The following is a 23,502-nucleotide window of genomic DNA, read 5'->3' as shown; positions in this document are numbered from 1 at the left end:
CGATCCGAGCGGGCGCCGCGGCTCCGCTGCAGGTCTGAGCGGCCCCGGCGAGAACAAGGGAGCGAGACGGAGGGGGCGGGGGAAGGAGGCTCCGCCTGCGGAGGAGCGAGGCGGCTCCGCGCCGCGCGGGAGAGGAGAGCCCAGCCTCCGACCCTCCCCGGCCAGCCCGGGCTGCGCGGCGGGGGCGGGGGCGGTGCCTGGCTCCCGCCCCCTCGGCGCTGCTGGGCCGCCGGGCGCATACAGATGCGACTTCCCTCCAGGGCCGGCCCGCAGCGCTCGGCGGGGCACTCGGGCGGGAGGACGGCCAGGCCGTTTCCGAAGAGCTGGCGGGGAGGGCGCACCCGGAGGCGCGAAGCGGCCCGGACGCCCCCGGCAGCGCGGCCCCCGTGCAGGGCGAGCGCGCGGTGAGGCAGGGAATTAGGGGTCCACTGCGGAGAGGCCCGGCTCCCCGCTCCCGGACCGGCCTTTGGGGCTGGTGTGGACCCTAGCCGCACGGCGGCGGCGTTTTGGGAGCCCGAGCAGGGAGGGCACGGTAGCTGGTCGGTTGGGGTGCGCTTAAGGACGGCAGAAGGGTCCAGAGAGTCCGCGGGCTGGGCCCAGGGAACAGGGACGGAGGCACGACATCGGCGGGAGGGGACGGAGGTGGGGAGTGGAGCGTTTTGGGGAAGCTCCTTTACAGGCGCCCACTGAGCGAGCGGCTGCCGCCCCCTGGTGGCAATTGTGGGAGGCACCTTGAAGGTGGTGAACAGGTGACCAAATGCCTCTAGCACAGGACCTGAACAGGGAACAGAACCCTCCTTTTCCCAGGGGGTCTTCCCCTCTACCCTCCAGTGAGAAAGACAGTTGTGGTGTGGTTAGAGCCAAGGCCGGGATGGAGAAGGGTGGGCAGTCCCCGCTCCAGGAAGCAGCAGCCTAAGTAAGTGTATGGAAAGGAAGTGATGCTGGCTCCATGCTACAGCCATCCTCTTCAATTGGGTTTGGCTCTCACCCGGGCCCTGCCCAAAGAAAGCCACTCACACACTAGTTAAAACTAAGTCAGATTTTTATTATTTTCCATAGACCACATCATTTAATAATAAAAAAAATAAAAATAAAAATTGAACGAAAGGAAAAAGGTGGATATAAAGTGGAACCGGTGGGCAAGAGGCAAAGGCTGCAGGACAGAGACTGGGAACTGCAGGGGCCCTGGGACTCAGGAGGAGAGGCTGATTCAGCTCATAGGTGACCCAGTCCTGGCCCCGGCTGTTCCCAAGAGGGGGTTGTGAGTGCCCAAAGGAGGTGGTGAGCAGGATGGAGGAAAAGTGAGAGGTTTGGGGCTCCTAGCTGTTCCCCACCTCTGGGCCATCTCCCTTCCCTAACCTAGCTCTTCCCCCCTCACAGACTTAACAATGGGGAATGAGAGGGAGGAGAGGGCCAAGTCCTAAGAGACAGGCTATGGGGTAGGGGGAGATGGCCACTGCTCCATTTGGTATGTGGGGACAGGTGGCAGCCATACTTCAGCATTGGGCAGATGGTGTGAAAGAGCCCTGGTTCCAGGGTGGTGGAGATTGTACCTATCCCTTGTGGCCTTGAACCCCCGGGGGCAGATGGCTGGTGCCTGCAGCTCTCCCTAGTGTTCTCCCAGCTAGCGGCGCCCACCCCGGTCCCGCACAGGTGTGCTCCGACTCCGGCTCCTGCTGTGGCGCTTGGTGTCTCTGCGGTCCCTCTCCCTGCCTCGCTCCCGGTCCCTTTCCCTATCCCGATCTCGATCCCCCCTGTCCCGCTCCCTGTCCCTCTCTCTCTCCCTGTCCCTCTCTCGGCTGTGCTCTCGCCGCTTCTCGCGCTCCAGCTGTCGGGTCCGCTCCCGCTCCGCTTCCTTCTCCCGCTCCTTCTGCTCCTCTTCTTCTTGCTCCTTTCGCCGCTTCTCACGCTCCTTGGCCCGTTCAGCCCGCTCGGCTTCCTTCTGAACAATCTGTTGCAGGCAGGAAAGGCAGAGAACAGGCACCTGAGCCCTGTGCGCAGCATTCCCGGCTGGTCTATGTGCCCCTGGACCCCACACTCCTAGCTCAGGGTCACTGTCAGCTTTGCTGTTAAGCAGGAAGTGAGGGCCCCCCTTTGCTGGGGCGGGGGGGTTCAGCAATCACATCTGTCCTTGCCCCAGAGCCCCAGTCGCTCCCTTTTATACCCATGACAAGTAGTGGCACCATCCATGCCTGGCCTCTGGTATTTCCCTAGCTACTTAGGGACAAATCTCTTCTCTCTTTAGTTGAGTAGCCTAAGCATAAAACTCCCAAAAGGCCCATCACAAAGAAACTTAAATTTAAAAAGCAGAGAAATGGATGAGTTTACCAAATACAGATTGCTCAGCTAACTAAAACCAATTTCCACGAAGCGAAGCTGGCTCAGCCACCTACCTAGGACGCACACAGTTCCTGTCTTGGCATCTCCCTTCACCCTCTGAGGTGTGGCTTCTCTACGACAGACTCATCAGCTGGTTCTTAAAACTGCCTCCTTGATGCTTAGTTCCTTCCCTCATTATCCTAACCTGGGCCCACTAGCTCTTGCAGGCTGGTGACTCCCCCCTTGCTCTGCCCCGCTTCCCTGATGCAGCTCTGAGCAGGGCAGGAGGCGGGCACTCACCTGGCTGTCAGTCAGCGGGAGCCAATAGATGCAGGGAGCTGCTTTGGTCTTCCGAAAAAGGTCGTCCAGCAGCTTGGCAGGTGGTTCCTCCTGAGCTTTCTCTGAGGTGGAAGAAAGCGAATCAGACTTGATGCCTATGACCCTGTGCCCATCCCACCTACCACTGAGCATGGGTGCCCCCAAGGCTAAGCACCTTTCTTCTCACTCTTCTTTTCTTTAGACTTTGCACGTTCCTTGCGGCGGCGGTCACGGGACCGTGATCGGGAACGGGGCCCTTCTCGAACTTTGTCCCGATCCCATTCGCGCTCTGATCGAGTTCGCTCTCGCCGCTCCATTTCCCGTTCCCGCTCTGCCCACTGTTCTCGCACTGCCCGCTCCTGTTCCCGCTGCTCTGCCCGGGGATGCTGTGGTGGCTGGGCTGGGGGTGGGGGCGGAGGGTGCAGAGGCCGTGGAACTCCCTGCTCCTCTGTCTTAGTTTCAGAGGGACGGTCCACCAAGAGGCCCCGATGATAATCTAGCTGTGGGCAGAGGAACAAGGACAGTCAGGATGGAGATGACATCACTCCCACTGAAGCAGCTCAGGACCCCAGGGCACAGAGACTTCAGAGCCCCATGGTTCAACTAAAGGAACCAAAGGGGAGGGAGAAGGAATCCCAGTGACTGCAGGTTTGGCCAGGATCTTGGCTGGAATCTAGCAGATACTGGCCTCCCTTGCCCCTCCCCTCCCTCCTTTCCCCAGGTTTCTTACCTCATCTTGCTCAGCATAGTCAGCACAAAGGAATTTGGGATTGGACTGGGGCCATTTGACCCCATGTAGAGCGGTACGGGTAGCAACTGCTTCCTCTACTGTTGAGTACTGAGGGAGGAAGGGAGAGGGCAGAGGGTCACGACAGGCCTTCAATCCCTCTCACTGGCCACAACGCCCTCAAACCTGCCCACACTGGTCACAAAAGGAAGTATATGCCACAACCTGGAGAATCAGCTTCTTGCCCTCACCGTTACAAAGCAGTGGGATTTGATCTTGTCAATCCAGAAGGCCTCTTCCACCAGAGTTCCCGTACGTCCCAGCAATTCCTTCAGTTGGCCTAAAGTGAAGGGACGAACCTGCCAACGAAAATGGAGTTTCAGGGTCTTGAAGAAGGCAAGAACAATGCACATCTCACTGGTCTCAAGATTTCCCAAGCCGCTGTCACAGGAGTACAGCTTCAAAGTCTGGATGAGGGCAGAGGTTAGGAACCCTCTAGTAGGAAGGAGAGAAGAGTGGTAACACTAACTGAGACATTATGTGCCAGGCTCGCTTCAAACCCTCAAGACAACCCTGCAGGCTGATGCTTTTTTCAGATGAGGAGACAGGTGTGAGATGAAGCAACTTGCTCAGAGTCGATGAATGAGTAAGCTGGCAGGTCTAGGTGCTGAACCTAAGAAGCATGAGTCCAAAGCTCCAACTCTTAACCATTAAACAAGGCTGCACCGTGGAAAATGACTTACCAAATTGGAGATGTGGACGATGTTACTGATCTTGCCCCGGGGCGGGGAGGGCACCTGAGCAGTTCGGACTGGGTCATCAATTGTAATGGAAACTCCAGACTTCTGCTGGCTAATGGAACGGCGAGTTAAAGTATCTCCTAAAGTCACTATCGAATAGAGCACACGAATGGTTTCAGTAGGGAGCACTGATGGCTCTTTCACCTCCAATATGACTTTCTTTTATTCCCTACCAAGCAGTCACTCTTCTGTCTAAATGTGCTGAGCACCTCTAAAGAGCAAGATACTGTCTAGGCTAATCTCCTGACTATGGAGATTCAAAGATTAAACAGATTCGAACCCAGCCCTCACGTAGTTTAATAACTAGAAGGGGGAGATAAGACAAATATGTAAAACACTAATACAAGGCAGAAAACATGAAATGCTGAGAGAGATCCAAATAAAGAGCTCTGGGAATTCAGGGAGCTGCATTACTTTCCACTCAACGCTTCACCCACCTTTCTTTACTTCATGCTCCACAGGTGGGGGCAAAGCCACCTCTACTGAAACCTGGGGAGGTATAGGGGGTTCTGCTTCAGGCTCCTTCTCTTCTTCCTCCTCTTCCCTCTGCCCATTCTCCTGGCCCTCTGCAGGCACTACCTGTAAGGTATCAGATAAAGTAGAGGTTCTTAAACACCAAACTGGCACATTCTTTTCAGCTCCTGGCTTCCTGGTGAGAGAGGGTGGTACACTCAACTTAGCATGTTCCTTCCACTGGGGGAAAGATTTCATTATTAAGTTCACCTCCGCCAGACCCTGGGATTGTTAATGCCTCAACTCTGCCATGAGGAAAACTAAGGCAGGAGTCGGCATTTTTCACATTTTTTCTGTATAGGGCAAGATGGTAAATTATTTTAGGCTTTGTGAGCCATACAGTTTCTGTTGCAACTGTTCAACTCTGACATTATGGCACTCAAGCAGCCACAGACAAGAGTAAATGAACTGGTGTGGCTGTGTTCTAATAAAACTCGATTACAGGCAGCAAGCTGGACGTGGCAGCCTGCTGACCCCGAGAAGGGCCAATCAGCCCCACCCTCTGCACAGAGGGGCGACTTCCCTTCTAGGACTCCACCTTAGCTCCTCAGCTCTGCGTCCGCTGCCCCCTCCCCTGACACTAGGGTGCAGGAGCCTTACCTGAGTGACGGTCCGGCATATTTTCAGCCCCTTGTCATGGGTCCCATCGTCACCATTACGCTCTGTTTCATCCTCAGAGATTCGGGAGTCATCAGCATGAAGATCCACAACAGCCTCCTGCCCCGCCAGGGGTTTGATGTCGGGGATGAGGCTCTGGGACACAGATACCGCCCCCCCCGTTACACTGGGCCCATGTCTACTCCCATCTCAACATGTCTCGTCCTCCCTTCCCCGGCTCCTCCCACCTCACCTTAAGTGATTCAGTGGTGATACTGATGGAGGGTTTCTTCTGTGTGGTGGCTGTGCTGGCTCCCCAACGCCGCTTCCGACCAGGCTGGCCCCCCTCTGTGTCACTGTTTCCAGCTGGAACCCCCTTGGAAGCTGCTGTCCCCAAGAAATAGGACCCAACAGTTAGATGGTCTCAGGCCCTCTGCTGGTTCACACCACAACACCCACAGATAGCCTTCGACTCAAGTTTTAGTAAAAGGTAAACCTAAGGAAATGATATTTGGGGGCTGGGGAAACCGTGCTTCAGAGTGAACAACAGAAGGACTGGAGCCACTGCCTGACAGACGGAAACTACTGATCTTGAAGGCAATGTGGGCGGGGTAACTAGACTGGTGAGCAGTTGAAACTTTTAGTGGTAGAAATATCTGAAGTGCTGGAGAAGACAGACTCAGAACAAGGGAATGCAGAAAAAACAAGACTACGTGATACTAAAATCTAAGTCAAGTTAATTTAAGATCATGATGTGATCTATAAAGATCTCTCATACTTTTCTCAATTCAGAGTTCCTCATTGGGAAAATGTTAAAAATGTCACTGTTTGAGGAGTAGAACCCTCTCATTTTCTCAGATGCTCTTTTAGAATAAAGCATAGACTGGTAAGCATTATATAGGAGCCCCTCAAAGTCACTCCTGGTTCTGCGGGTTCAGATATCTGAAAGAATAAATGCATGTAGGACTGCACAGGAAACAGTGAGACACCTCAGTTTATCTTACTAGAGTTAAGAAAGAAATATGACTGCGAAAAATGACAGGGATTGTCTGAAGTTTTGAATTTCAAAATGGAACCCTACATATGCCAAGAAGGTTGACTGGCTGGGTGGAGGTGGTGGGGTGGGAGGGGGTGACCCAAGAATCCCACTGAGAGCGAACAGGAATCTATTTCTCTATGAACTCGGATTTTCCTGGTATTCTTGACCTTGATCAGGGATGTGGGGCTGGACTTACAGACAACGGAGATCTTCCTCTTGAATGATTTGGGCAGCGAGCTCTGTATAGAGAAGAAAAAGGGAAAAAAGAGAAAGAGACACACCCCACAGAGAGGGGGGAAAGAGGTTAGATGGGGCAGTCTCAGCATAGGCTCCAAAGACACAGAGAGAGAGAGACACAGAGACAGACAGAGACCAAAACAGAAGCGGCAAACGGCAAAAACGAAGCAGAATCAATGCAAGTTAGAGAAAAAAATAAAACCAAACATCACAGCAGGGAAAAGTCATCTAGTCCATATCACACCTGTGTATTAGCTTAACCAGAAATAAGCTGGAAGAGGAATTCAGCAGTCTCACAGCCCTTTAAAGGCGTTGGTCATGCCCTCTTCCACTGTCTCTACAGGGCGAGAGGATGCCAGCCCAAGAAGCTGTGCCCAGAACTGGGTCATCTAGTCCTCCGAGGTCTTCCTTGCTACCTCGAGGAAAACACGAGGAAACAAGGAAAACCAACTCTGGGATGGCAACTTCAACAAAGTAACCCTCCTCCTTTTCTCAATGTCCAGCCTGACATCCACCGACAGTGGCTGTGAGTCACTCAGACAGCGACTGTCAGGACCGCCCAGACCCCCGGCAGCACCAGACCCAGCGGAGACGAGACTCCTGCGCCCAGTGGCCGCAGAAAGAATTGAAAGGTGTCTTTGCTAAAGGAAGGTTTTTACAAAGGCAGACTGTCCCCAGGGGAAGTCTCAGACTTCCCAACCACTGTACAGAGCTCTCGCAGAGCCTGAATGTGTCCTCTGTGGCCAGGGTTTAAGCCTTAGTGGCTCTGCCAAGGACCAGAAACTTCCAAACTTTCTTTCCAGCAAGTTTCTGCCCCAAACATTCAGTAGGGAAAGACTATGGACAGAGCAAAAAGAGGAAGAGAGAGAGAAAAGGGGAATAGAGCATTTTTAGATTTAAATGCTTATTTCTGGAAAAACTAAGACCTACCACCCTTCTAAAGGGTAGGGCAGGACCCTCTTGATAAAATCCCTTTTCCCCATCCACCCCTCAGCCCCGTTTGTGTCGTCTAACCAAGTCTCCTTGGTCTCCGTTAAGGGCCAGCCTGACCCCTAGCCGGGCCGCTCTCGATGGGTAAGTTAGTGAGAAAAAAAAAGGTCTTAATTAAAACAGGAAAACATGAACCAAATAAATAAATAAATCCAATAAAGAAATCAGAAAAATAAAGATAAAGAAAAAAATTAAAATAAAAGATTTAAAAAAAAGAAGAAGAAGAAAATAAAGAAGAAAATAAACTAGGAATATGACAAATGTTCCAGGTACCATCTCACACCTGGGATCTTCAGTTCAGCCAATCGCACCTCACTGTGTACTGTATCTAGTCAACCGCCGGTCCAATCAGAATGAGCCCTCCCTGCTAGGCGCTGTGCAATTGGTGGGGGGTTGGGTTGGCAAAAAAGGTGGGCGCACGGCGTGGTGGTCAGCACGGCACTGCCAGAGTCCTCCCAGGGGCGCAGGGGGGGCGGGAGGGAAACGTGTAGGGGGACGCTGCCCAGTTTCCATGATGTCAAGACAGTTCACTGGTGGTGGCCAGGCTCAGCGAGGGGTACAGGGGGAAAAGGGGCAGAGACATCAGTCCCAGCCCTGTAGGGGCATCATCTTGCAGTCCCTGATGAGATGGCCTGTGAGTAGCAGGAATGGTCCTGGCCTTTCATCGTGAGAGGCAGGCAGGACCCTATGTCCACCAGTGGCAGGCTGCAGCAACACCACCACCCAATACTTGGAATCCAGGTGATGACTCCAGAGTCCCTTTCTCCTCTGCCTGTAACTGGGGAGGGGGTCCTCTCACCGAGTGGGATCATGGAGCCTCTGATGAAGGCAGCCTGGGGGTAGTAGTGGATAGCCCCAGGACCCGGCACACATTCAGCAGCAAGGTCAGAATACTTTTCTTCTGAGTTGTGTGTGGCATCTCCTCAGGGACTCCAGCTGAGACAGTGGTTCCAGTCAGGTGGATGGATGAGCCCCTGCCTCCAGGGATGGAGGAGAAGTTGGAGCAACCAACATGCTGCCCTTCACCATGGACAACAGGGACCAAAGGGAAGTCCATCTGATGAGCAAGTGGTGATACATGGCTGGGCTGTCATCAGCATTAAATCCCTGGGCTCAGACCCTAGACATCTCTGCAGGGTTCCTAGTCGTCACAGCTTAAGCAGAGAGCCCCACTCGGTATTTTACAGCATGGCACTGTGATCACAAACATTGACTCTTTAGGAGGTCTTGGTGCCCTAGATGGGAATCCCAACAGTCTGTAGCAAACAAGGCAACCCACAGTCCTCAAAAGGGCAAGGGCATGTGGGCAGGCGCCCCAGCAATGATACAAGCTCTTCTTGGGGTGTCCCAAATAGGGAGATGATGCAAGTCCACCCCTTTCCAAATGACTTTTGCTTTCTCAATAGAAGTCTCTCCAGAACAGTGCTCTTCTTGGCCCCCTGATGTAAGCAAGGCAGGGAGGCAAAAGGGGGCCCATCACAGGATCCCATACACATGCCCCCCTCTGGCCAAGACACCTGGATAGCAGACTCGGCTCTGACTGGGCAGCTCAGTAGCAGCGGGTGGGTCCAGAGGAAGAGGCGGCATCAGCGATTGGCCAGTTGGGCAGGGTTATATTTTACGGGCGGATTATCGTACATGAGGTACTTGGACAAAGTTTTACGGGGAAGAAGGACCTTGTAATAAATAATATTCTGCACATCAAATCACTTTCACCGGCCCCCACCCCCGCAACACACACCAAAGAAAGGCTACACACACAACACTCCCTCCCACCCGTTTACCCACTCCCAAACCCAGCTAATTCTTCCTCCAATACTTTAAGAGCCAAGAAGACTTCGCTGGCTCTGATGGGGGGAGCCCCCTGAATTGGGTGCAGGACACAAGATAATATATATGCCAAAAAAAGAGGTAGAGGGGTCAGAGAAATGGAGATGGGGCCTTCAGGATCATGCCAGGTGCTGGCTTCCAAGTGGCTACATCTCTGCAAAGAGACCACTGGGGGGCAGATGAGGAACAAAAATTCCTCAGCATGGCTGGTCAGCTGAGAAACACCAAAGACCACTAGGTGGCGCTGAGCTCCAACAGGCTTTTAAAAAGGAGGGAAAGCTAAAGGAGTTAGTTACCTCAGGGAGAAGCTTGAGAAGGTAGCAGGGAAAGCTGAGCTCGGGTCTTAGATAATCTAAGGGCCATTAACTGACTTTCCCAATAGTTACAAACTTCCAAGAGACTGCACTGCACTACCTCCCCAACCAGGGAAGGGGAACGAATGAGCCCTGTCTCCATCACAAGGGGTCTCCCTTGCTAAACCAGCGAATTCTCCCTTGGCCCTATCCTGATCCAAGTCTCCATCTAGCCCCTTCTTTAACCTATCCCACTGTGTAAGAGGGATCACCAGAGTGTCTACTCTTTCCCCTAGGTCCACTCCTGCCCACCCACCCCAACAGGTGGCTTGGATATTTACCTCTTTCTTCTCCTCATCTTCGGCACTGCCTTCTGGGCGGTCATCATTGCTGACTTGGTCTGCACTAGGCATGGGGGCCTCGGGAACCTCATTTTCAGGTCTGTTTTCACTTGTGTCCATGGTCACTTCCTCCTTCTCCTCACTGACAGTATGGGGGGAGGATGGGAGGGAAGGGCAGGAAAGAACCAAGGGGAAGAGAGAGCAAGACTTTAGGTTTTGGGTCAGGAAACCCCCATGCCTCATCACTTGGGTGGGAATAGGAGGGCTGCTTTTCAGATCAAACTAGAGAGCTTGCCCCCACAGGAAGAGTGGGAAACCGTTTTTCTTGGGGAAAGAGCATAGATCACAGCAACCACATCCACCCACTGCCCAGATGGGATAAAGCTGTGTCGTGTGGGGTCAGGACTCCAACTGTTTGTTCTTAGGTAATTCACCAGAGTACTCATGTATGAAGAGGAGAAACACCCTCTCTGGAAACAATCCCTCAAAAGTGACTGTGATTTGCGCACAACCCTGTGGCCTCCCTATCCCCTGGCACCTTTATTTAACAAAACTGCATAAGAAACTAAGGGAAGGCTGATTCCTTAAAAAGACGAGCAGAATGGCCATGGTTGTGGCAAATGATCCCAACCTTGTGTTTAATCAACTGCTTAATAAGTAAAGGCCTACCGACCCAGAGGCTCTGGAGACACCAGGAATGGAGAAATGGTGGGGGTGGGGCTGCAGAGAAAGGAGGGCTGGTGAGGGTTCAAGCTTCAACAAGGACCCTCTCTCTTCCAGAAGGGAAGACTATAACTGCTGGAGGGTATGAAAGCTCAGAGAAGAATCAGGCCACTTTTACCTGCTCAGAGGTGTAGGAATTGTTCTTATATTCAGCTTTCGCCCAGTTTCTCCCACTCCCTCATTCCAACTTCCAAGAGATAAAGAGAGCAGGCCTCCCAGTCAGGACACGCCCTCCCCCACACCATGCACCCCCCCCAACACTGAACCCACTCCCCCACTGAATCACACAAGTTAGCTCCCATTTCAGGCAATGAATCCCAGAGATTCACTTCAGATAAACTATCTTCCCATTTTCTTTTTCTGCCTTCATCTCTAACGTCCATCTCTAATCTCACCCCCACTACCACCCAAACACTGGGGAAAAAATATCAAATCAAGATGATCAGAGGCCTAAGTTTCATGAGAGGGGAAAGCAAGCCTCCCCAGGCTGATAACCACCACCAAAAAACTCAGCATTCCTGACAGGCTGCCTGACACCCAGAGGTCAGAACAGCCTCCCCAGAGCAGGCAGGGAGGGATGCACGGGAAGGGGGAGGGGAAAATCGGAACTGTGCCCCCAGCTAACAGGCCCCCACAGAAACACGCGCTTCAACTGCTGAAATCTAAAGAAAAAGCTTATCCAAAAAATACCTATTTCCCACATAGAAAGGGCAAGTGGGGCCAATTAGAAATCGGGCAGGAAGGACAAAGGGGGAAAGCAGAATGACTGAAAACAAACCAAAACGAAAGACGGAGTGAAAGCCATGGGGAAGAGAAGGAAGATGAGGTGGGCTAAGCGGTGGGGAAAAGGGATACATGGAAACTTGAAGCTCTCACCCTTCTTTGCTTTCTGATAACATGATTTTTTTTCTCCCCCTGGAAGTGCTGTTTATCCCTTTCTGGAATGGAAGAAATAACAAAAACCAAACAAAAAAAAATCCTAAAAAAATTTTTAAAAAAACAAACACCTTCCTTGTCCCAAGATCCCACCACCTCCTCCCCAGCCACCCGATCCAGAGAGAGAAAATCAAGATGCAGCAACTGGGGATCCAAAAAATGGTAAATGGAAGGGGAGGTGGTGGTGGTGGTGAGGGGAGGCTAAAAGAGATCTGGCTTTTAAGAGATAAGCGTTAGGTCCTCACGGCAAACCCCGAGTTCAGCTGGATTGGTCTCTCTGGAGAAGGAGGAGGAAGCGGGCCAGGCTGCTGGTAGTGGCTGGCTCTATTGTATTGGCGGAGCGGCGGCGATCAGCCGGAGACATGCAGGGGAGCCATCTTGCCACTTACCCAGCAGCCCGTGTGTGCGGATGGGGGAGGGCCCTGCTGCAGCAGGGGAGGGGAAAGAAAAGAGGGAGGGCGCTGAGTGAGCAAGGTTCTTATCCTCTGGCAGGCCACAGGGAGCTCACTGCTGGCTCAATAGGCCTGGCCTTTTTCCTTCTTTTCTCAGGTTACAACAGCTACCGAGGCCTAGCCCCACAGGGAGAGGGTGCTCTCTCCTTGTCTTCCCAGGGGGCGGGGAGGGGGCTGGGTGGAGAGGACACACAAAGTTACAGCTGCTTGCTTGGAAGATTCCAGAGAAGAAAGGAAACAGCAGAGCTGGGAGTGAAACATGATTAAAGAAGGAAGATAACAAAGCCAAAGTTGAAAGAGACACAGAATGGAAGAGTATGAACAATTTTTTATGTGCCCACCTCCCTCTCTCCAAGAAGCCACTCGTGGAACACTGAAACCAACTCAGTCAGTCAGCTGTTCAAGGTGGGGAGGTGGGATGAGAATCGGCACTATCCAATCACTACAGTAAGTGGCTGCTCACCCCAGCAATGACCACGTGTTACTACTCCAACCTGCCCTCTCGCCAGGGATGGTGGAAGGAGTGGATAAGCAGAGAGTTCCTTTCTGAATTCCCTGTAGAGGGGGGAGAGGTGTCTCTGAAGAGATGACAGACAACTTTGTTTCACAAAGTCTTTAATAAGGTCACCCTGCCCCAGGGTCCACTGGAGCCAGAAAGGAAAAGGATAAACAGCACAAGGGGACCTTGGTTGGCTGAAGCCTGAAGGCCACTTGAAGCAAGGGCTCCAAGGTGAGGGCTGTGAAGTAGATAAGGGTGGGGGTGATCCGGCAGAAAGTGACTGGGAACTAAACGGAAATTATTAATCATGGGCATCTTCACCAGACTAAATGTGAAACAGGAAGCTGACTCTTAACCATTCAAAAAAACACTTGAGTAGATGTTCAAAATGCTCATTTGTTGACTGCAAAGGTGCTCCTTTTGTATCCTAGTGGCAGTAGAGGTTTAGCACTAAGACAAGCTTCTGGGTACTTAACCAGGAATAAAATTTCCTCCCTGCTGCTTAAAATCTTAAACTTACACGCCAACTGCATGCTAAAGCAGTCATGCTTACACATTACTCTAAGAGTTCCTTTTCACTGGGTAGTCCCGGTCTGCTCAGTGAGATTGAGAGTTCTAGAGTCAAACTGGCTAGGGCCCAATCTTGGCCCTGGCCCCACCCCCATATAAGTGATGTGATACTGGGCAAGTCCCTTATTCTGTGCATCTATTTCTTAACCTGTGAAGTGGAGATAACAACAATACCTATCTCACGGAATAGCGTGATAAGGGTTCACTCTTAAAAGTCTGGTTTGGACGACACCCCAGGTCAAGGTAAGGATGGGCATAAACACATATACATTTAATAGGCCATTATTTCATTTGATGCCACCTACGGAGTTTTGGAGTTTCCTCAAACAGTAGACTGCTCTTTCTCGGATGCAAAGGCATTCAGTAACTGGCTTGACAGATTTTCGGTAATGCCCTCATCACTGTATAATAACCGCTGGTTTACTTGCCCCTCACCTCCACTCTGCAGAGTTCCTCAAGGTCGGAGACTGCATCCCTTGGCCCCTAGCCCAGGGCCTAACACAAAGAAATTCTCAGTAAATATTTCTGAATTAGGTTGTCATTGTGGGTACCAAGTGGACACTTTAATAAATGCTTGCTGAACTAAAAGTATTCTTCTTAAAAATTTTTTTCAGATACAATTTCTACAGAGAACATTATCCTCAAACACCCTCAAATAAATGTTCTCTGTCCATCAATTGTCCTAAAATACCTTCAGCTGCCAATATGCCTCTCCAGAAGTAGCTTCCTTGGAGGAAGAATTTTCTTGTATTGGAAATTCTATCTCGTTTTTTCAAGAATAAGAATGTTACCACGTTATCTTTGGCCTTCTTAAGACACAGCGAGTTTGTGCCGCCTATTTCCCCGTGATCAATTCTGTGGGATCCAAGAATTCCCAAGACTTTATTTTCATAAGAAAAAGAGGAATTCTTGAAATTGCCCCAAAAGGGGACTTGATCTACTTGTAGGACCAGTCCCAAAGCCTTGTCAGCTATGTGTCAGAGCTCCACACAGCTTTTCTGTGTAGTCTCTTTGAGACAAAAGGCATCTCCCTTCCCACTTATTTAAGTTCTTGCACAAATGTTTCTGATATCTTTGAAAAATATGTGAAATTGCATGGGGGTTGGGGGTGGGGGATATCTATCCACAATTAAATAGCACACAAAGCATTTGTAGCCCCGAAGAAAAGGACAGAACTACTTGGAGGCTAGTAACATCACATTACAGTTCATATCTGATTATGAATGAGATTCAGAGAAGCTAATGGAAAAGGAAATTTCTGTAAGCATATATGTTTGAATTTTAGTTATTGTACAAAATTCATGAGCAGCTAAGAACCTGATGTGAAATTTAATAAGAAATAGTGGGATTTGACTACCCTCAGGCAGTGAGATTTAAATATAGAATACCCTCAGGAGCATGCTAGTTCCAAGATAATCAAGGACAGTATGATTTTGGGGGTGTGTGTTCTTAGATACCAATTTCTTAGTGATCAAACTCTACCGATGACAATAAATTCTACTTTTTTAAAATATGGGTCATTTGCTATATTGGTATTGTAGGTCCCCTGGGGAGTATCAATTACACTGTCATATTGGCTTAAAGGGCCATTTCCTTCCTCCTGCTCAGGTAAAAAGACAAATAAGCATAGTGCCAAGAACCCAAAGCTGCTATTGCCTGCAAGGTTTGTGTACACAGGAAGTTTGTACTCAGAAAAATTCAGGTTTGAATTAACTACTGCTAGATGATACAGCTGCCCATACAAAGTTCTTTTTTTTCTCTCTCTTTTTTTTTAACGTAAAAAGAGAGTACCATTATTTTCTGCCGTATGAGGACCTTTTGGTTATACGCGTAGCAGGCAAAAGACTGGATTCTGGAACAGGGCTCAACTGAAATAGGACTGAGGGCTCATAAATTCCTGCTCCAAGCAATGAAAAAGACACCTTACCTCATAAATCTAGAATTCCTTAGGCCACAATCAGAATCAGAATGTATTTAACCAAGCACAGCAAAAAAGTTAGGCAATGTCTTCCAAGTGGTGAGAGGTCCTTGAAGTAAAGCTTAATTTTTTTCTTAACATGTTATTGAATCAATAGGCCCTAGCTCTGTTTTTTAAAGTCATGTGACTTCTTGTTGAGACAGACAGGAAAACCAAGGTTAAGCCACAAATGGTCTTTTCCATTTAGTACTGTTGATGCCATTTCTAAAATTGGCCAGGACTCCAGAGGTCACCAGGCTGAACACTAGGACTCTAGAGAGGTGAAAGGCCAGGAGGAGTGTTGTGAATCAGTTGTAGGGCCTCCAGAAATGTAGGCAAACTTCTCAAAGATTCATTTACCAAATCCATTGCCAGAATAGCCCATGGGTTTAGGCCTTTGGGCATGTCTTTTGGATAGGCTGCTGAATAGACCATCTGGAAAGCAGGCAGAAGGAAAGCAGGTAAGAGGGATGCATGTGAGATACTCCTGAGCTCACACTGCATTTCTAATCTATAGGCTGCTCCACTGAAGCCTGCCTAGGCAACAATGGACAACCTCAGTATTTGCCCAAGGGGCCACTTGTCTATCACCTTGCCAGAATCAATGTGACTAGATTACCTCAGTCATAAAATGAAGATCAAAGCCACCCTTACCTGGGGAGAAAAACCCTGTATATGACTCCAAACTTCATCTGTCCTGGACTTGCATGCAAAAGTCCAGAAATAAAGATGCTTCAAAACAGCATAAAGTGCCATTCTACTGCCAGGATGTCATAGAACTCCAGGGCAAGAAAAGAGCTTTTCAGAAAATTACTTGTTCTCAAGGTGCATAGGAGGCAGTTGCTCAGGCCCAATTAGTAGCAGGCTGTCAACACCTACTTCGAAACTGCCATTATACAAACGACACGCGGTACCCCCTTGGGATGGGGGAGGGGAGGGCAGCTATTATCTCTGGTTGATGGATATGGAAGGGAAGGTGTCACCCCATCTCCTCATCGATGGTGTAGCTGGGGAATCCTGAACACCTTCCAGAGAATCCGCTGGATTTTCACTTTATGGTCCTAGAAGAAAAACTCTTTTCCAAAGGATAATGTACCCATCCCAAAAGGGAAAAACAAAAACTTTTCAAAGGAAGTAGAGTGAAGTTTTGGCTTTCAAACCAAAAATGTAATGGCCACAAGATGGCAGCAGAGGCAAAAATATTAGAAGGGACAGTAGCAAGGGTATATCCCAAGGCAAAAGATACACAGTAAGGAGCACAAAACTATTATTAAAGTCATAAGGAAATGAGATAATAAATCACGTCACCTGCCCACCACCCTCCAAAATCACAGGCAAAAGACAGTCTGAAGCTCTCAGAAGAATGTAAATCATTAGTCTTTTACATAAGGGGGAAAAATCATACTGATGGTATTAGTGTTAAAATGACATAAAAACAATCATGGAACAACTTTAGGCCAACTGTCTATACAGGACATTCCCCAAAGCAGTACAGGATTCCTGAAGTCTAAAAGCTAAGCCATCTTATTTCCACAATGCTTTTCTTGTTCATTTCCCAGGAGACTTTGAAGTCAGGCATTTTGTTTCAATGGCTTCTTAATTTATAACATCTAGCTCAGAATAACGAAGGATATACCTGTTCAATTTCAAATTTTAAACTGATATAAGAGATTTTTCTAGGACTAAATATAAGGAATAAAAAACCCACAGTATTTGTATAAATGATAAAATCAAGGGTCTTAGGGGCCCAGGAATAAGCTTCTGACTTGATATGGACTTTACCTTTTGCTGTACTGTATGCTAAGAGCTAACTAAGATAGACTGTGCTTAATAAATTTAATGACAGATAATAACCAGGGAAAATACAGACACTAAAAACCAGCACCCTCTTGTGCTTTTCTTTGTAGACCCTCAGTATCCTTTATTAAACTGTTCCCAGGCTCAGTTGTAGCTGATAAACGTGAGCTACAGATTGAGTTAAGATGCCCTGAGTCAATTTCCTTACACCATCTTTAGTTTGGGAACAGAAACCTCTGCTGACTGCTCCTTAAAGGAATTATTTTGGTTAGATGATTCCAGATATGGGTTTCCTTACGCTCTCACCGCTACTTTCCAGACTACTTTAAGAGTTCTGGTGGCAGCTGCCAACACAGTAACTGAAGTCTAGCCTTTGTCCAGATAAAGCTCTGCCTACATGTTTTAAAAGGAAACTAGACAGCTTCGTCAAAGAACTCCAGGGAGCAAAGAACTATGACACACTTCTCGGTCCCTGTTACACCCCAGGTGAGATATATCACTTACACTGTGAGACGACTCCTTTCTGATTCCGGTAGGTGAGAAGTCTGAGTCTCTGAGGTTTGGGGCTGTGTGGCAGCTGGTGGCTCTGCCTCTTCAGCTTCACACTTCTTTGGGCTCCCCTGTCAGGACAAACATAGCAAAACAAACATAGCAACGTACTTAAACCTGCTTGGTTTCTTTTCTTTAACGTGGAGCTGGTAAAAGGCAGAGCAGGACACAGTACTAGCTCCACACACAGCCCTATATATCTTCGTTATTTCATTTTAGAAAGTGGAATGGAATACTGCTTAAAGAACTTCTACTCCAGCAATCATTTTATTAGAATTCTTTTTTGAGGGCTGGCCCCATGGCTTAGCGGTTAAGTGCGCGTGCTCCACTACTGGCAGCCCGGGTTTGGATCCCAGGTGCGCACCGACGCACCGCTTCTCCGGCCATGCTGAGGCCACGTCCCACATACAGCAACTAGAAGGATGTGCAACTATGACATACAATTATCTACTGTGGCTTTGGGGAAAAAAAAGGAGGAGGACTGACAATAGATGTTAGCTCAGAGCCAGTCTTCCTCAGCAAAAAGAGAAGGATTAGCACGGATGTTAGCTCAGGGCTGATCTTCCTCACAAAAAAAAAAAAGAATTCTTTTTCGAGAGAACTGAGAAAAGGCTTCCTTTGGGGCAGAAAAAAGACTTTCTGAGGAAGAATGACCTTGAGAGCCTTGGAGATGAGAACTCTGCTGCTTGGCCTCATGTAGAGCTTCCATGAACCCAGGAGTTAGAAATGAGTTAAGCGGAATCTAACAGGTATCCCAAACTCCTTCATTTCTGTTGAACCCTGTCCATACTGACCTTTCAGTTTTATAGCTAACACAACAAGGAAAATCACGCCTAATCTTCCATCTCCCTCTAGGGAGGGGGCATGATAGCCTACCCGGTCAAGCTGTAACCTCTGGGTCACATGCTTTTCGGCTGGCTCAGGTTGGCTCATACGCCTCACTTGGATAGAGGATGACGTGGAAGTCCTCTCCTTTGGCTCAAGGACCTGCAGTTGTGGCACTGGTGGAGTTACAACCTCCTGACCAGAAGAGGGATCTTTGGTTTCAGTGTAGCTGGTGCTGCTGTCCCTGGAGACTCCAGGGCTCAGAGACTGAAGAAATGAAACACATAAGACAAATTATTTTATATAGTATATATTCAGTAGATCACCGAGTTTTCCAACTTACATTGACCCAATTTAATACTTTGGATCTTTCTGTCCCTATGTTTATTGCTGTTTGAGTTACTGATCTCCCTAACTTCCTAGACTACTCAACAAATTATTTATTAAGTCCCAACTAGGTGCTGGGTACTGGGATACACACATAAAAAGGCATGGCCATACCTTCAAGAAGTTGATAGTCTAATGGAGGAGATGGGTAAGTGGATTCAACATTCTTTGGAATCAAAGGGATTCAAAATGAAAAAGGATCCTATTTAGGGATCAATTAATTGAAAATTTAACTCTGAAATGAGGGGCAAGTAATCACTGAACTGGGACTAAAGGAAGCTTTTCCTATTCCTGCCAGAAATCATGATAGGTTCTCCCGGGGTTGAAAAACACTGGAGTACAGAAAGAACATCAACGCAACCAGGATTTTCCCACACTTACTTTTCTGCTGCTGCTTGATGCTGAACGGGAACGAGAATGGGAACGTGACCTGGACTCTGATGTTGATCTAGAGCCCATCTTGGATCTACCACAAGGGTTGGTGTGAGTACGTGCCCGAGATACATCTCTCTGCTTGGATCTTGGAGGTGAGTGAGACTGAGAGCCTGAGCTGTCAGGAGAGCGAGATCTTGATCTAGAACTGGAGGATGAAGATGAAGAGGACCGGCTAGAGGATGAGCCAGCTGATTGTTTTACTCTGTGGCTTGAGAGAAGGGTATGAGAAGCCCTTCTGTCTTCCTTCTGTTCCAAAGAAGGCTGTTTCAGAGACTGCTCAGTGACCCCTTTGGCCGGTGCTAATTCCTCGATTTTTAGAGAGAGCGGTTGAGCAGATTTTTCTGATTCAGTTTCAAGACTCTTCTGGATTGAGGATTCAGCTAGTGTGCTTTTCTGAACTAGAGGCAGGACATTTTCCTTGGGCACTTTCTCTGCTGGAGATTCCGCTTTGGTGTCTGCAGGACTTGACAAAGGAGACAGGCCTCCCACCGACTGGACAATATGCTGAGATATTAATAGCTCCCTGGCCTTAGCATCTGTATTAGGAGGAGATAACTGAATGAGGACAGGAGGGGCTGGGCCTTCCATGGGCTCTATTTCTTCTTCACTTTGGAGTTGTGTATTAGGTGGTGAAGATGCTTCCTTGGTAAGTAAAGGTGGGGGAGTCTCCTCCTCACTGGCAGTCTGCTCTGGTTGCAGCACAAGAGGGGCCTTCTCCAGATCTTCAGTCAATCGAGGAGGGGAAGGGGACTTTGATTTTTCCTCCAAGCGTTTTGAAGATTTTATTTCTCTTTCTTCTTCCTCAAGGGGAGAAGTTGTTTTCACCTCTTTCTCCTGCTGATGTCTGGCCAGATGACTTCTTCTAGCCTCTTCCTGGGACCTTGTAACTCTCCCTCCTCTCTCTAACCCCTCCTGTTCCTGGGATCTTATGGTTTGGGGTCTCTCATCCATCACCTCCTCTGGTTTTGCAATGGGTATCTCTTCTCCCTCTTCTTTCTTAAACTGTTTCAGGACTGGTGCATCCCTAGATTTTTGTCCCTCATCTTCTTCTTCCTCCTCTCCCTCCTCTTCTTCCTCTTCCTCTTCCTCCTCTTCTTCTTCCTCTGTTTTCAAATTTCGATCTGCTCTGACCCTCAGGTTTCTGGAAGGTGTTTCTTGATCCTCTTCCTCCTCAACAGCCTGGCTGCACTCAGAAAGTTTAGCTGCTCTTGCCTGAAAGAAAAGATATACAATGGTTCCAAGTGTATTTGCTCACTATCAAGAGAGGAGAAAAAAGTATCTCACGAGACACACACAGGAAGGAGAAACTCAATGATATACACTTTCAGCAACCAGAAATAAGTGTGACAGTAGACAAGCATGACTAACACACGCTCTTACAGGACTTAAAATAGAGTGACCAAGAGGAATAGAATAATGAAACTGCTAGTAGTTCATTTTTTAGCTTCAAGCTTTAAAAATAAATATAAACTGAATATCTAGAAAGTGTGTGTGGGGGGGACTGACCTATTATCACTTAATGTGATTATTTTTTATCATTTTGGTATATTTAATTTTCTTCTCATCATTTCTTTTCCACAGTCATAATTACAGTACACATATACTTTTGTATTCTGCTCACTTAACATCGTATCATATAGCTTTAAGGTTTTAATTGAATAATTATCTCTTTTCTAATAATGTGCTTCAGGAATATAGACCAAGCCTAACTTTTACAAGTTACTTTTATTTTCTATATATTCACTTAAAAATCTAAAGGCCAGAGCAGATCTAAATTAAAAAAAAAAAAAAAAGCTGGGCCGGCCCCATGGCGTAGCAGTTAAATGCATGCGCTCCGCTGCTGGTGGCCCGGGTTCGAATCCCGGGTGCGCACCACCACACCGCTAGTCAGGCCATGCTGTGGTGGCGTCCCACATAAAGCAGACGAAGCTCGGCACGGGTATTAGCTCAGGGCCAGTCTTCCTCAGCAGAAACAGGAGGATTGGCATGGATGTTAGCTCAGGGCTGATCTTCCTCACACACACACAAAAAAGAGAAAAAGATGATAAAGAGGAGAAAGATGACTGTATAGAAATCTAGAGAAACACCCATTCTGTAAGAGTCTGAGGAGGAAGAGGAGGAGGAGCTGTCCAAAGCACTACCCAAAGAGGTGATGGAAGCTTTAGGAGGTGTCTGGTTACCTGTCTGACCCTGGATGATCGTCTTTCTCCTTTCCTTGGTTTCTCATCATCAGATTCACCTTTCTCTTCAGAAACAGAGGAGCTTTTTCCTATCAAATGAAAGAAAATCAAGTCACACTCATAACGTGAATGTTCATTCAAGGCTGCCTTCTAAAATTCAATCATAGCATATGAGCTGGTCTATACATTATCTATATCAATTTTTTGACTTCTTTGCAGAAGAAAAGACTACACACAGCCCTAAGGGTCAGGGTCTTATTGATAATTCCTGCTGTGCATGTCCGGAATATTTTTAATATCCCAAAGGCAATTCACATATTACAAATAACTCAAATAAATGTAAAATAATTACCAGTGGCTTCAAATTGTCTAGCAGGGATGTACAAATACAAAGTGCTGTTATTTCTATAAAATGTTTTGTCACTCTGAATCAAAGCTCAAGACTTCACTATGTTTAGTGTCCATTTTTTTGGACCGCCTATTGCTACCACTAGTTTTGACCAAAATATTATGACTAATATACCAGTTGTAAAACAACAATCTCACAAAATAAGTACTTAGATGAATGGTTTTCAGGGCCCTAACGTTCCTAGAAATTATTTCAAGCCAACTGGACAGGGCCTCAGAAATGGGCCCTCTCAATTATGTTTTATATATGGGGCTCAAGGTGAGATTTTTTTAAGGAAAAATAAGTTCTATTAAAAGAAAGCTTGAAAACCACTAATCTAGGTCATTCCAAAGAATAACTCCGTGTAAAACTGTAAAAAAATTTCACTCACATTCCATGAAGGAAGGTAACTGTGGGTAAATCAATTAAATAATTTGGGTCTCAATGTCTTGACTGAGAAAGAGGGAATGGACTGGAAGATTTCTAAGTTTCCTACCAGTATTGAACTATTACACAGAGTAGCAATGCAAATATTGATAAGAACCAGTTTAGAAAATGGCCTAAAGATAATTATCTTCTAGACACTTACTCAGCTAGATTGGAGTCAGTTTTAATACAGTGCAAAGGGTGTAAATGATTCACAAAACCATGTTCTACACGAACAGTATCTAAACTAGTGCAGATAAGGCAGACAGTGTGAGCTCTAACCCAACGTCTTCGCTCATTTCTGTATCCCAACAATCTAAAATGAACTAGATCTTTGCTTTTGTAACTAAAAGAAGAAACTTCACTTGATTAACAGGATCTCTGAATATATACTATCTCATATCTGGGTTAGTGAATAAAAACTTGCATTATGAGTGTGTGTACAGGATCTGTGGTTAAGATATATAGTGACAGGCCAGATTCTTTAGCAAATATCTGAAGAATAATCTGTAAGAGATTAATAAATAATGTAGTGGCTGTAATAATCAATGATTTCATAACTAAATGACCTGAATAGGTTAAATTACAAAATGAGTAAAACCAAGACAAAAGACATTATTATTCATGAATTTTAGGCCAAGCTCCTTTGCAAGTATAAGGAGAAGAAACTTATTATAGTTTAACAAAAAAGGAAAAAAAGGCAGGGGGGAGTGATGAATAGGCAGAGCAGAGGATTTTTAGGGCAGTGCAAATACTCTGGATGATACTATAAGGATAGATACATGTTATTATACATTTGTCCAAACCCACAGAATGTACAACATCAAGAGTGAACTCTAAGGTATCTACGAACTTTGGGTGATTACGATGTGTCAAGGTAGGTTCACCAATTTTACGAAGTGTACCACTCTGGCGAGGGATGCTGATAATGGGAGAGGCTATACACATGGGGGGGCACAGTGCATATGGGAAATCTCCATAGCTTCCTCTGAATTTTGCTGTGAACCTAAAACTGCTCTAAAAAGTAACGTCATAAAAAAAAATCATTATTCAGATGCTCAAGAATTAAAAAGAAAAAAAGTAGGGGCCAGCCCGGCGGCATAATGGTTGGGTTTGCGTGCTCTGCTTTGGCAGCCCGGGGTTCACAGGTTCGGATCCGGGGCACAGACCTACGTACCACTTATCAAGCCATGCTGTGGCAGGCATCCCACGTATAAAGGAGAGGGGGATGGGCATGGATGTTAGCCCAGGGCCAATCTTCCTCAGCAACACGAGGAGGATTGGCAAGAGATGTTAGCTCAAGGCTAATCTTCCTCACCAAAAAAAAAAAAGAAAAGAAAAGAAAAAGAAAGAAAAAAAAAATATACACCAAAA

At 47.6% G+C, this 23,502-nt stretch overlaps 1 protein-coding gene across 8 annotated transcripts in view; it reads right to left on the bottom strand.

The window, feature by feature from the left end:
* Positions 1–1,024: 1,024 nt before the first annotated feature.
* The window catches only part of ACIN1 (apoptotic chromatin condensation inducer 1), a 31,891-nt gene continuing 9,413 nt past the window's right edge, over positions 1,025–23,502 (bottom strand). For 2 of the 8 annotated variants that reach the window (XM_058540940.1, XM_058540945.1), the window contains 16 exons: positions 21,315–21,403; positions 19,081–20,346; positions 18,364–18,579; positions 17,443–17,558; positions 13,620–13,679; positions 10,005–10,146; positions 6,510–6,552; positions 5,528–5,661; positions 5,278–5,430; positions 4,602–4,743; positions 4,108–4,253; positions 3,616–3,723; positions 3,368–3,475; positions 2,813–3,137; positions 2,620–2,720; positions 1,025–1,951 (listed from right to left, as the gene is read on the bottom strand). In XM_058540940.1, coding sequence (XP_058396923.1) covers positions 1,625–1,951; positions 2,620–2,720; positions 2,813–3,137; positions 3,368–3,475; positions 3,616–3,723; positions 4,108–4,253; positions 4,602–4,743; positions 5,278–5,430; positions 5,528–5,661; positions 6,510–6,552; positions 10,005–10,146; positions 13,620–13,679; positions 17,443–17,558; positions 18,364–18,579; positions 19,081–20,346; positions 21,315–21,403 — 3,476 coding nt within the window. In that variant the 3' untranslated portion in view covers positions 1,025–1,624. Of the gene's footprint in view, positions 1,952–2,619; positions 2,721–2,812; positions 3,138–3,367; positions 3,476–3,615; positions 3,724–4,107; positions 4,254–4,601; positions 4,744–5,277; positions 5,431–5,527; positions 5,662–6,509; positions 6,553–10,004; positions 10,147–11,603; positions 11,903–13,619; positions 13,680–17,442; positions 17,559–18,363; positions 18,580–19,080; positions 20,347–21,314; positions 21,404–23,502 lie in introns of those variants that run through there. The other 6 variants (XM_058540943.1, XM_058540946.1, XM_058540942.1 and 3 more) reach the window with 5 other exon arrangements.

This window comes from Diceros bicornis, chromosome 5, assembly GCF_020826845.1.
Source record: "Diceros bicornis minor isolate mBicDic1 chromosome 5, mDicBic1.mat.cur, whole genome shotgun sequence".
NCBI lineage: Eukaryota > Metazoa > Chordata > Mammalia > Perissodactyla > Rhinocerotidae > Diceros > Diceros bicornis.
The sequence above is the reverse complement of the archived record's forward strand: the minus strand, read 5'-3'. Positions and strand labels throughout refer to the sequence as shown.